General features: G+C 41.8%; 1 protein-coding gene across 2 annotated transcripts in view; it reads left to right on the top strand.

Annotated features, from left to right (window-relative positions):
- Window positions 1-14,848, top strand: part of furina (furin (paired basic amino acid cleaving enzyme) a) — a 101,183-nt gene that overhangs the window by 41,233 nt on the left and 45,102 nt on the right. For both annotated transcript variants that reach the window (XM_080730569.1, XM_080730568.1), the window contains exons 3-4: window positions 2,318-2,416; window positions 12,439-12,534. In XM_080730569.1, coding sequence (XP_080586695.1) covers window positions 2,318-2,416; window positions 12,439-12,534 — 195 coding nt within the window. The remainder of the gene's footprint in view (window positions 1-2,317; window positions 2,417-12,438; window positions 12,535-14,848) is intronic.

Raw genomic sequence — 14,848 nt, 5'->3', positions numbered from 1 at the left:
GTAGACATCAAAGAGACACCTCGTGGGCATCCGATGAGTTAATGTGATTTAGGTTAAGTGCCTAAATCACATTAACTCATCGGATTGACCCTGCCAATCGACACCCGATTGATTGATGCCTTCGCTCCCTGCCTCTTATCTGGACTAACACAATGGACCCACTTCTATAGCTGTCTCTTTCACAAGAGAAACTGTGGCCTCCCCTAAAGCTTTTGCATGTCAGCATTTTGCTCAATTTACATGCAGTACTTGCTTGTAGCAAGCTTCAGTCTGGCTATTACAGTTACTATCCCTCTCTCATTCATTCTCTCTCTGACACGTGCACACACACACACACACACACACACACACACACACACACACACACACACACACACACACACACACACACACACACACACACACACACACACACACACAGCCACTGCAACAACCGCAAGGATGAAATCAAAAATGTCCTTATCGTAAAAGGATTGGTATTTCTTGTCTGCCTCACAGTGCTTGCATTAAAGGCACCAGTTTGAACTGTCAGCTTTAATGACAGTGATTTATCCAACTCAATTCTCTTTACTGAAATGATTAATTGACTATTGAGAACCTATTATACAGCCATTAGATTGAGCGCAATCCCTTTCTAAGAGCCAGGTGAACAGAAGCTGAACCACTGAGTTGCTAATCATGTCTAGTCCTATGTGATGGCTCCCCTCCCCTCTCCCTGTACTATATTCATGTCATGTAAAACTGCACCACCGTTATGATAGGTGGGTGCCTGACTGCCCACGCGTGTGGTGTTTGAGTATGCATCTTTTTTGTCTTAGGCCAGCATTCTCTATCAAGGGTAAGCTTGTCAACTGGCCCATGTCAATACCATGCACGCCCGTCATTTGGAATTATGGACAGAGGCTCAACAGTTTCCAAATTGGGCCCCTCATCCACATCCATTCCAGCACCACCACCACCACAACCACCCACACCCCTTTACCTTTAATGCCAACGTGGCAATTTCAAATAAGCTCTTCTTGGCCATTAACCTTGTATAGTCTTTACATTTTCCTGACAAACTAGATGCATGGCTTATCTGTCTGTGTGGGCGAAAGGGGAGTCAAATTCCATCAGGGGGACAACTCTCAGCACGACACTGGCAACTTCAGTGAAAAAGTTTGTCTATCTACTGTATGTTTAATAGACTCCAAGACTTAATGTATTAGTCTAATACATCTAATAATTAGACACCCTACATTCAATATCAACATTTCTCTTTTAGTGCTCATTTTTGTTGGCTACTGTCCTGCAATTAGGTAAATACTGTATATTAATAGTCTGCTAAAATGCTGTGCTGCATGAGTGACCATGAATGAGATACATCAGGACAATCAGTTTCTGATGCGTGAAAGCATGCACACATTCATGCATGATGCTCTGACGGATGGAGCTCTGACAGCTGGGCGTATACCCTGAACTACCTGGTGTTAATTTAGTGTTGTTGAGTGCTTAATATTGACTGCAGCAGATTACAGGACATTATGTGCACGTGTTACTGTGTGACCCATCTGCAACGTCCGTATTTTCTTCACTGACTTAATGGGGCCAAAATGAAAGGATTGATTGTTTACGCTGTCCAGTGATCTATAAAGTCAATATCCGTCATGATTCTCCCAGTGAGCTTACCATTAGCCTGGTATTTTCTGCAGCAACCCATTTTACACATTTACTGTGCCGTTTAAATGTTACCTCATACATGCCACTAGGGGTGGGCGATATGGTGATATGGTTTCAGAGGCATCGTATATATCGTGATACAATTGAGTGAGCCTTGAGGAAAAATCCTGTTTAATCGTTAATACAGAGATTCATTGCAGAATTCAATTTAAACCTGCATTTTGGTCTAAATCCGTAGTTCTCAAACTTTAAAATGTCAAGGTCTCCACTTAACTCTGTATACAAATGTAACCAAATGGACCCATTTGGTTTCATTTGTATACTGTCAGAGTTACATACCGTACTTGTAAAGTTCAATTTAGACCTCCAAAAGGAACCCAGAGAGTCTAGTTTTTGTCAAGTAACTTGAAAAATAACCATAAAAACCAACGTGAAAAAGAATTGTGATAAAATCGTGTATAGTGATACAGCTTTGGAAAATATCGTGATATTGTATTTTTCCATATCGCCCATCCCTACCTCATACATGACACTGTCTGATGGGAGCCCATTCTCCTTTGTAAAAACACTGATTCAGTCTTAATTGTGCATCAGAGAGATTTTGTTCATACATACCTTGTGGTTACAAACCTATATTTTTCTGTCTTTGTGTTTACAGGTATTTGGTGATTATTATCACTTCCGGCATCGTACCTTGGTGAAGAGATCACTGTCAGATCACAGAGGGACACAAGTACGTCTACAGACAGACCCCAAGGTAAGTCATATCTCTGGCTAGTGTTCCTCTCTCTCCCTCCATGCCCTTCTCTCTGTCCCTAATATCAGTATTTGGGCATAATCAATTTGCACAAAATGTCAAAGATCTCCATACATGGCCATGTGATGTAACACGCAACAGTTGCCTAACAACTTCAATTTGCGCATGTCCATATATGGGCGGAAGATTGCATTCAGACGAGACGCACATGAGCCTGCAGCACTAAACGGGTGTTGCCAGGTTTGCTCATTATAAGCGACTTTGGTCTAATTCTCCTGTAAAGACTCTAGTCGCGGGTTGCTTTTGTTTGGGCTTGTTTCTGAAGTGTAGCTGCTTATTTGGCCTTGCTTTCTTCTAGAAAATAGCTAATGTAATAGAGCTCAAGTGGTGAAACGGTTGGGCTTGTTTTCATAGACCTGGTCACTTGTTTCACTCACAGAGTTTAGCAACCGCAGCAGCAGCGTTTCTCTTCTCGTCTCATCAAAAGAAATCCCGGCAGCGCTATTACTATTTTCCTTTGGACTCGATTGGTATAGGAATTGAGAGTTGAGATTGAGAATATGGTATTTAGTTAAAATGTGCCACGGGAAAACGTATCTGGCTTATTTAGGCTTGGTTTCTGCAGCAGCAGCAAACTAAATGTCCACACACAGAGTCCCTAGACAGTACAGGAGTATCAAGTCGCCTCAATTCTATCGACCGATTGCAAAAGACTGAGCAGGCTCGGTTTTCCCCTATAGACGGCAAGCGCCTCTTGCCGACAAGCTGCCGATGGCTCCCGGTCGGCACCGTCGATGTCGTCCAAAAAACGGTGCAATTAAAAGCCAGCTTTAGTGGTTAAAGAGTACTGTTTGAAAAGAGAACACTTGTACATATCATGACAACAATGTTACTGGCACATGTGTGAAACTGAATTGCACAGCCCAAGAATAACTCTAAGGAAATACCTTTATTTATGCTAACTTTGATAATGCTTCCAGGGTTGTATCAAATTCTTGCCACATTTTTGTGAGCAAAAGTGTATTCTAGACTGCATTTTGTCATTTTACTGTTGCACGGATATATTGTAGTCTGACTTATGAATTTACAGTAATGTACAGTACAACATATCTCTTGGTGCCTTAGGTACCTCATCACTATCTGAGAAGTAACCATTGGGGTAGTAACATTGGGGAATGCAGTCAGCTGAAAACCACAGGGCAAAGAGCCAAACCCTGGACTCTAATTTATCACCCTGTTTTAATGGATGCCTGAGACAGCTCACCGCATCTGGCCTGTCCGTTTACTTCTTACCTGAGTGCTGAAGGGTGGACTGGAGGGTCCTACACATGTTCCCCAGTTACATGGACCACTCTGAAACCAGTTCCTACTGCTCATCTATTCTAATTTAACATCAACCATGGTGGACCTATTTTTGGCCCTATTGGGCCCTATGTTAAGCATGACATTATGGGCGACCACGTTCTTAAATTTGTCAAATTGTTTGAATGTATTTTTTTTTTTTCCTTTTCTTTTTTTTGTGAAAATAGCTGATCTATTAGCCCACAGCACTTGTAGATCTGCTATCTTTTCTATTCCTGGCTAAAGTTATGAACATTTTGAAAGGCTTAATTCTATGCATTCTATGCATGCCAATGCATATTCCACTTTTGATCTTTTCGGTTCGGTTCAGGGAGTCACAAAATCTCAGCAGCACCGAACAGCCGAATTAATGACGGTACCCGGCTACCCGCCCCCCCGAACCTCTGAATGACATTGTAGTTTGGACAGAGCCAAACCGAAAAAAAAATGTCTCTAAAAGTGGAGTATGAATCGGCCCTTAGCCCTAATTTTGAGTCTTTTGGGACAGGTAGACTAGAGGGCCTTTGTCAGAATGGCTGAGAGCTCTCGCATTGGCAAGGTGATGCAGTAATTCAGAGATGTAGTAGTGCTTTATAGGTGATTAAAAGGACTTTAAAATCAATTCTACATTAAGTGGGAAGAACTGTGTAAACAGTGTAGCCAACACTGATGTAATATGTGTACGTCGTGTAGTTGTTAGGAGTCTGGAGGACGCGTTTTGGACTAACTGGAGCCGAGACACAGAGGAGTCAGAGTGCTAAACAGTGCATTGCAGTCATTGAGACGGGATGAAACAAAACCATGAATGGTTATTATTATTTTATTTTTTTTAAGATGTTTTTGGGCTTTGCTGCCTTTATTTATAGTACAGTAGGTGGACAGGAAACAAGGAGAGAGACGGGAGTGAAATGCAGCAAAGGCCGTCGGGATTGGGATTCGAACCCGTGATACGCTGTCAGGCATCAGAGCCTATGTGGCATGTACCTGGACCACTAGGCCAGCGGGTGACTCAACATGAATGATTCTTTTCTGAGGTTTTCAAAGATTTGCTCAGAGGACTGCAAGCACCCAGAGCACATGTCCTAACGTGTTATTTGTGTAATGATTGTTTTAATTGTGAAATGTGTTATGTGTTTATTTGCATACGTTAGGCTAATTATGTTTTATATTCATGTAATTCATTGCACAAGTTCTGTTTCATAGCTCTTGTGGCTGATTTGAACTGACTGTCAATGTCCATTGCAGTGGAAAGTTATTTTGTAGATCTGCTATTTTCACTAGGGTTAGGGTATTGTGTCATGAGCTAAAGAGTTTGGGAACCACTGTCGTACAGGGACCACTCTCAACCTGGCACCCCTTGTTGGGCATGTCATAAACAGGCAGAAACATTTGAATGAAAAACAATATACATTATAATTTCCATCAGTGTTGTTTGGAAAGGGTGAGCTCAGCCTGTAAATTGAAATTGCATGATGTGTACTGTATCAGCCGCTTCGCTGGGTTAATCTTGAGCAATATTGTTGAGCAATGGTTTCTCATTTCTACCTTATCTTTCCCAAACGTGATTGGGATTGCTTAGAAATTGTTATTTACTTTCAAGAAAGACAGCTTTAAAAAAAGATTGTTAAATGATGTGCCAGTCATCAGCTAAAATAAGTTCCTAACAAATGATTTTAATAAGTAGCTTTTCAAGGAAGTAAATTGCAGCGCTGCTGCATCCATGTGCCAATCTTCAAGTTTAGATATGAGGAAATGTATGAATAATACTGTAACTAGAAGACAGGGAAATAATTATTGAAGAATGATTGAAGAAGCAAACCCTGATTATAGAGACGCAGTACAATCCTCTGTTAATTTATCCATTGTCACAGAGTGTACAAATGTAACCTTTCTGAGTTAAATCCACTGTGTACGTTTGGCCTGATTATCTTGCTGTGTGGTTGTATACAGCAGGTGCATGTTGAGAAAACCACTGTGTGTGTGCTCTCTCCTTTTTTGGTTCCTGACGACTTTTTGCAGAACTGACACACCCACATTCACCTCCCTGTTTGGGATTTCCTCTTCCACCCAAGCTCCATTTCCTGTTTTTGAATACTTTCCCCCCGGAGCACCTCCGAGAAGGTCCTGCCAGTTCTCCTGCCTGGTCTCAGGACAGCTTATCAATCCACCCCCTTTCTCTCAAAATCAAGAGTCCCCAGCAAGTGTTTAAACGTTTTGCTGCGTTCCTCACACCAGTACACCCTAAATCCTTTTTACAGAACTTTGGCAGTTTCTATTATAGTTGTGGAACTACGATTGCATTAAAAAAAGAAAAAAGTGGAGCATTTTGTATTTTGTGTGATTGTACCCTGTGCATAGGGACTGAAGATTGGCTAACTCGGGTGCAATTCACTAGTTTGCAAATCCCGCCCCATTCTGCCCTGTTACTATGGAGGGACATTTGACCCTGGGCAGATTGTTTTTATAGTGGCAGTGAATGGGATTTTTTTATTTTTTCATAGCCTCATTACAGCTATATAAAGTACCAAAGGAAAAACATCTAGGTGATATTAATAAAAAGGGAAGACAAAGGTACAGTAGTTACATTGCAAAACAGGGGGTTTACCCGAAAATATATGTTTTAATTTGTTTAATCCCAGTGGGACAGAATCACCTTTGCAGATTCTTTTATAGTGGCAGTGAATGGGATTTCTTTTTTCTTCATAGCCTCATAACAGCTATATAAAGTACCAAAAAAAACACATCTACGTGATATTAATAAAAAGGGAAGAAAAAGGTACAGTAATTACATAGCAAAACGGTAGTTTTCCCCCGAAAATATATGTTTTAATTAGTTTAATCCTCTGGATCAGAGAGAGAATAGCAATAGCAAGAGAAAGCGCATTGCATCTTGGGTAGGAAGAGGACAGAACTATAATGTTTCTCCTCACATAATAGGCTGGCTTTTCGTAATTCTGCCCATTTAAAATATATGTACCCAAACGTGACTCTTAGACCATTGATAAGGTCCATGTGAACTAGTTTGTTGAAGCTTATTCATTATGATGAGCGAGATCGCTATCACCTCCCGCGGCCATACCGGGCGAACTCCGTGTCGCGCAGTGCGGACAGTTGTTGAAAGCCTGAAGCAAAGGGAAGCAACATTCTCCACTGCACAAACTCCACCCCCGATAGCAAAAAGTGAATGTTTTTTTCTGGTTGGCCAGTCAGGGAGTCTCAGGGACCAATCAGAAGGCTGACAAACGGTGAATTGTGCTTATTTGTGCATGATCCCTGTTTACTTTCAGCAAATTAAATAGAAAAACACTGAAAACCATATATTTCAGAAAAAAATACAGGGACTACAAAACTACAAAAGAAATCCTGATTAATAATGAATCCTCTGTTAAGAAACTGGCCTATAGTTTTTAAAGTGACGGATGAGCCCAAAACAAAGGAGCCATGAACCGTGTTCAAAAAGGGTCTAATTACTGGCATCTGGGTCCCCACAGATTTGCTCTGACAGCCCTGACGAAGGCCTAGGTCAGGATCTAAAGCTTGGACCAACAGTAAATGCTTCCTCTCTTATGGACCACCTTCTCATCTAATGTAAATGTATAATATCAATGCCTTTATTGTAGTACTTTAGGAACTTTACCAGATGAGCCCAATTTATTTACTCCCAATATTGTAACTCCATAATAGTAGGCTTATCGTACGTTTAACATTATTCTAGTATCTTTTATATCACAATCCAAATCATATCCATAACGTTGACTACTCTTCAGGGAGCGCCGTTTTGGTGAACAGAGAACCGAGGTGTAGATCCAAGGAAAGGATGCCTGATACAGTAGCAACATTTGTTTCTCAGCCACAGCTTGTCAGCACGCCAAGGGGGGCGTCGCCAATTCTGACTAACGCATGGTACCAAGCCGCTTCGCTGTTCCTTTATCTTAATCATACCCTGGAATCAGGCGGTGTAAGAAAAAGATGGTTGTGGGGGTGGAAGGATCTTTGCATTCAACAGAGACTGCATGTGAAATGAGTTCTATGTTCTATATATGAAGCACTATGATTTCTATCTTGCAGAGCCATTTATGAAGGAGATGCTATCTACTAACTGCGGGACTGTCCGTTGTGTCAGAGTCTCTATTAAAGAAATCCCTTGTTTTGTTCTCACTTTAAATATTTCTTTATAGTCTGTCATTAAAATTCCAACTAAAGAGTAGTGATTTAGACAGACAGTGTTTTCAGGAGTTCACTGATCTCATGTTGGTGAAAGCAGAACAGATAATGTGATACAATACATTTCACACGATATGTAGCCGTCTTCTTGTGATGTGCTCTGGTCGAGTCTGGTGGATGACTTGCTCATTAATCAGCGGGGTGCTGATGGCAGTAGCCTGTAATTAATTTCCTTTGTAATAATGTAGCTAATGTAGCTGTCAAGTTGCCTTACTAACTTTAGTGGCAGATCGTGTATCTGCGGTATCGACCAGGGTGTTTCATTGGGCTATTTCACTCTTCACAGAAACTACTAATTAGAACTTGTAATTAATCAGAGAGGTAACGTTGAGTGTTTGTTTTAGCGAGTAATTAACTGTAACGTAATGACTAGCATACAGAACTAATTTTAAACGTAATTATTTGACAAAGGTTCCCATGGGAAGCTGACTCAGTGTCTGAGTATGAGCAATCCTTTAGTCGTTAGGAAATGTGAAACATTCATCATCACCACTTGAAAGACCACTTACCCTACAGTCGTCTCCACATAAATCCAACATCAACACAATGCTCTCTCTCGTCGTAACACAGCACCACTTAGGAAGAAGGCTTTCTCGTTGCTTCTTCATCTGAAATTTACAAGCACTGTCATTGGCATTGATATGTCTAGGTGTACCCCATCGGTTACATGCTAAATGGGTGTTGCTGTCATTTTCTCTAATAGCTATGCCCCTATGTGACAGGAGAACCCAAGATGGGTGTCAAATCTGAACGTCTGCCTGGCAGCCCTAGAGCCATGATTAAGTGGTCATGTTGTCAGCTGTGTTTGTAGGAGAGTGCACGGAGGCTCTGCCATGGCACAGTTACAGTTATTATACAGTTGTCTTCCTGTATAACTTTAGCCAGACAGACTTTGACTGCTGTTGTTTTGCGGTGATCTCTGTTCCCATCACGGAAAAATATCGCCGTTCATGACTCCTGTCCCCTATGCTGACATAGCTTGGTGAGATCTGATGAGTGTGTAAAGCAGATGAGAGAGGAAAAAGGAAGACGGACTGCCCCATGTTTCCTCGCCTAGAATAGGATGAGAAATAAATGGAATGTGTCACTATCGGACAGGAAACCACGCAGACCGGTGGGTAATGAAGTTTAATTGGGACACTGTGTACAAATGAGTCTTTGTCACACTGACATCAGAGAACCTCTTCTGTCAATACCACTGTTTACTTTCTGCTGAAAAGGCTATTTTAGCCTGCCAATACCTGGTATGTGCACAAGTACAAACTCCATTATGTTCTGTATTATTTGCGCCATCTACAATGCTTCACTTCCTCTACCGACCTTCCCTGTCGGCTCTAATAATATTATGACCTTCTCAAGAGAGAATGCCTACTGTATGCCTACTGTGGCAACATCTGCTCCAGTTGGTTCTTGTATGATGTACACTAGTGACAGAGCTCTAATATGAACTCAGACCCAAGTCACCCAACATCTTTGCTCCATATCCTACCCTTTTCATCCCCTTGACAGTTTTTTATCTGGGCAGTGTTGTAATCATGTTGTTTCTAGACTAGAGTGACCTTCTGGAAGTGTGTGTGTGTGTGTGTGTGTGTGTGTGTGTGTGTGTGCGTGTGCGTGTGCGTGTGTGTGCGTGTGTGTGCGTGCGTGCCGTGCCCATATATGGAGATTGTATCCTACTGACTCAGTGAGGAGCCCTTACTCCAGGGTTCCCCAATTAGTTTTCCCCAAGGGCCGAATTATGTCTAGGGTACCAGGCTGAGGGCCACAGCATTGCAGGGGGCGACGGTGGCGTTCCTGCTACTCCAGCGACCGCTCAGATATCGTTGTTGGCGGATGAAAATCTTGTATGTCAAAAACCGTTCGTTTTGAATGTATAATTTTTAAAATTATTTAAACTAGTGAAAACAGCCGATCTACAAGCACGTTGTGTGCTTGTAGATCTGCTGTTTTCACTTCTTTTGTGCAACAGCCTTGTATGATGAAGCAGGGCTTTGCTTTGTGAAAGAACATACAAATTTGGAGATACGAGATTTCCAGCCGACAGCGACGATATACTAGTGTTGTTGCTGCTCTCATACCACCATTATTACTGGGGTTGGTGTGGGCCAGACAGTAGCCCCCCACAGGCCGCAAATGGCCCGCGGGCCGCCTATTGGGGAACCCTGCCCTCTATACCACGCCCCCACTCCTCCTGCACAACACCCTCCACAGGCATGACCGAGACCGTTTTGCGCCCTGTCCGTCCACGTGTGCCTTCGTGCGATAGTCTGTCAGTGAACAGTTAATCTCCAGCACCGTTGGGCCATTCGCAGCGAAACTGCACGCACACTCCCTGGATGCCTGAGTAGAACCTCTGCCCCGCATATTTCAACCTCTGCCCCGAATATTTCAGATCAGCCTATATAGCCCCACCAGGAGGCCAATTTTTTCTAAGCAAATTTTTTGACAGTACTCTTAACAGATTTTGTTCAAATTACATGCAAATCAGTACACTCTTGTCTCTATAGCCATTAAATGAAACTTTCAGATCCTTCATATTAGCCCAATTTCCGAATAGTAAAGTATAAAATACGGCTAGCATGATCAAGAACACAATATAGTAAAAGGCACAAAGCATTCTAATTTACTTTACTCAGCTGCGGGCTGAGCCATAAAGCCACACTAGCTGGAACGTGTCGTGCGCTGCTATGATAGGTCTGATGGGCTTTGCCTCCACCTGTGGATGATCCGTTGATTCTGAATCTGTTCACTCACTATCAGTACTCTGTTTCCCGCGACTAAGAACCAGATCCCATCGTTCATTTAAAAGAGCCGTTCAAAAGAGCCGATTTGTTCGCGAACGTCCCATCTATGCACTGCCTGCCTCTGGCTCCCGAGTCCCGTTGAACACAAGTGAGGGTCCAGAAATTATTTCGGGGGGTCCAGTTTTGGCCCGCGGGCTGCCTATTGCCGACCCCTGATCTAAAGTTTGCAGGAGTGGTGCGTTTTGAACAAAATGCCGCAAATCGTCATGAACTTTTGCATGACATTTGCACTACGTTGTGGAACAAATGTCACTCTTTTAACTTTGCCCTATTATAGAGCCACCAGGAGGCAGTTTTTTGCAAAAAACTTCTTTATATTACTCCTACACATTTTGTCCAAACATCATGCAAATGGTAGACATTCTATTGCATATTCCAGCCTGATTGGCAAATTCCGAATATTGCTGGCCCACAATAACCTACCTGACCTCCCAAGAGCACTTTTTCTAGTTCTATATGAACTTTACAAAAATACATAAAAGAAAAATCGATCTACGTTTGTTTATATTTCTTTATTTGTCATTATGACAAAGTATTTTGGGGCTTACGTAGCTAATGTTTTGTTTCTTTGTTATTTTATTTAGTTTGTGTGCACTGATTCGTGTGTGTGCTTGTCCACAGTGCGTTCTGTGTCATCTCTCATGTGCACCAGTCCAGAAACTTTAATTAGTCTCAGACTGTTCTGGCCTTCGTTAGTCCGTCTCATTAGAGAAGCCCAGTCAGAGTTGCTGTGTCTTCTGTCATCGTGCTGTGAATTGGGATCTCTATTAATTCTTTTGACACTGTGACCCTCATTATTATGGTTTTACTATCATATATCTGGCATATATTTTTTCTTCTTCCTTGTGCTCACTGCCATTGGCTGACCCTCGCTAGGGCTGTCACGATTATGACATTTTATATGACGATTAATTGTCACTCAAATAATTGCGATTAACGATTTAATTGTGTTTTTGTCGTTGACAGTTACATTTCCGTTTGGCTTTCAGGTTTTGAAGTTGCTCATGGTAGATTATGACACATAACCTAAATATACAAAGAAATTACTGACATATTTGACAACTTTATACTTAAAAATCGAACCTCTGTTCGAAGTGGAGCTGTGTGTGTGTGTGTGTGTGTGTGTGTGTGTGTGTGTGTGTGTGTGTGTGTGTGTGTGTGTGTGTGTGTGTGTGTGTGTGTGTGTGTGTGTGTGTGTGTGTGTGTGTGTGTGTGTGTGTGTGTGTGTGTGTGTGTGTGTGTGTGTGTGTGCAACAGCGCCCCTCCCTTAACATGTGTGGTCAGAAAAGGTTACTGCAGGCTACAGACAGACAGACACGGAGACAGACAGACCCACACACACGGCCACGTATAGGGAGCTTGTGTTCCACACAGCTCCAAAAAAGAACATTGATAGTGGAAATAGCCGATCTACAAGCTCACAACGCGTCGCGACTTGTTGTAAGCTTGTAGATCTGCTATTTCCACTATTTTTGACTTTTTTTTAAAATATATGAACATTTTTCAACGTGGAAACGATTGACGATTATGAAAAATAATCGCGATTATGTCAAATAATCGCGATTAGACGATTATGTAATAATTGTGACAGCCCTAACCCTCGCCTCAATATTTTGGTGACATCATAAATGCCTGTCTGTGTTCTTTCCTCAGGTAATGTGGGCAGAACAACAGGTGGTGAAACAACGGAAGAAAAGGGATATCTACACGGAGCCTTCAGACCCCAAGTTCCACGACCAGTGGTACCTGGTGAGTAGACGGGAGCACACCTGGGCAAGCAGCATTGTTGACTTGTTGAAACAAACTCTGTGCAGACGTGTGTGTCGGGGGTGGGGCGGGTAGGGATGTGGTTCACAGGGTTTCATTGAGCTGGTCGTCTATTTGAAAAGGAAATTACCCTAGAGATCATTCACCATTACCAGTGTTTGATTTGTCGGTCCTCTCAAAGTCAATATACGGGTCATTTAAATCCCAACTACGATCTCTAACGCGTTCAAAAGACAGGGCAGATTTCAGTCAGTGTTTGTCTGAAAGCCCCGGTGGCTAAGAGTATAATTTGCAGAACAAACACAGTAAAATGAATTTAGCTGTAGGATTGAGATAAAAGAAAAGGCCCACATACACTGCTGCTTTTAGATGTTACATTGAATGCACTGGTTTATTGTACATCTCGGCCTGCAACAATGATGAGCACACAAGAATGAATTCAAAGCACTCTATGACCACAATGGGAACAACAGCCCCTGGACTTTTTTTGTGTTCTCCGTTTTATCCTAAATGTTTTACTGTATCCCTGTGCTGTTTACATTTTTTTGACTAATAAAGTATTCAATCAATCAATGTACTTGCATTTGAGAATGCCAGCTTGAAAGTTAACTTGGTATTTGAAACTTTAAACTGACAATTTATTTAACCTCATCTTTAATGTCACTTTCACAACACAAGTTTACAGGTGTAAGAATTGGGTGAAATTATATTTTGTACCAGCTCACAGCGTTTCAAATTACTGGCTGCTTGTGGTGCATGTTCATGCTGTGTTCGTTTATGGCCAGAGGCAGTTCTATTTTGTGACCTCATGCACAGTCTACTCTTGAATATTGTACATACACAGTAGTATACACACTGTGCAGGCATACATTCATTCCCTGTTCTAGACGGCTTGGCCCTTCGTCCATAAAAACACAGAGACGGTAGGTGCAGTGCTTCCCAAACTTTTCAGGTCGAGACCCAAAAGAGAGATTAGATGTTTGCCCGGGACCCAGTGAAACCGGCAGATGTGCAAAGCGACTCGTTGGGAGCTTGTAGATCGGCTATTTTCACGACTTAATTCATGGAATTTGTTAGATTTGTTTGTTTGTTAAAAAATGTATACAATTAGTATTTTTATATATATATAAAAATGTAATGTAGGAAAAGGAAACAGTGCTGTAGTGTAAGATCATGCTGTGTTTTGGTTTGTCAGCCTGAGCTCATGGGAAACAGCAATGGTTTGGTTGTTTAGCGCTATACCCATCTTCTGATTGCAGCAGTTTTCAACAAGGTCTTGGGTCAGTCATAATTTTAGCCTCACATAGCCAGACTATATCACTGCGTGGATATTAGTCTGGTACTTCTACACAGAAGGTTTTTTCCAAAGGGCTGGTTAAAAAAATGGCATGGCAATGTGATAAACCCATGAAGAAAGTAGTGCACGCACAATCCGTGGCCCAGGTGCTAGACAAGCAGAATCATGAAGAAGGACATAGAATCTGCACACTGGTTAAGCTCCATAAGTTTATTGCTGGTCAACGTTTCGATCTTAATAGATTTTTTATCAGGACATCCATTATGTCCTGATGAAGCTTAACCAGTGTGCAGATTCTATATGTCCTCCTTCAATGTGATAAACCCTCCCATGTTTGAATACTGGGCCCTTATTACTGGACCCAACTCTTCAGGGTGAGGAAATGGATTCACAATTTAGCGGGGCCTGACCAAAATCCACCAAGGGCAATTCTTTTTGCACAGACGGATTAGTCTGATTCCAGGCTATTATAATTCTACATTCTACTTAACTGTGAATGACTCTCTCATTACATCTAGATTTTACATTGGTTGGTGCATGGGTAGTCTTGATACATACAGTATACAATGTTATGCATTTTGTCATTGATATTTCTGTTATAAACTCTCTTTAATAAATGACTGTTAAACTTTACGTCACCGTGTAAGATTGCAAAGCTGTACATTTACTTGCAACCTCAAGATTATTCAATTCTAAAGTGACAAGGAAGGGTAAACTTGTATTTGATGAGCAGATACTCAGAATGAAACATCAGCCTCTCTGTGACTCGTCATGACTAACTGCTTCAAATTCAAAAGCCCCTTCTCGTTCTCAAGGATCATTTCAGAACATGGCTTTTGGCAGTGATGGATTTCTTTCCTTAGAATTTCAATAGAAATGACACCGCCTGGGTGACGGAAAAAAGAGAGACTGCTAGTTTCTGAAATCGAAGGGGAGAGTAAAATAGAGGACATTTCAGAGAAATTATCTTCAGTTGAGGGTGCATTCGACAAAGAATGA

The sequence above is a fragment of the Nannobrachium achirus genome, assembly GCF_963921795.1.
Source record: "Nannobrachium achirus genome assembly, chromosome: 7".
In the NCBI taxonomy this organism is placed as follows: domain Eukaryota; kingdom Metazoa; phylum Chordata; class Actinopteri; order Myctophiformes; family Myctophidae; genus Nannobrachium; species Nannobrachium achirus.
This window is presented reverse-complemented; position numbering and strand designations above follow the sequence as displayed.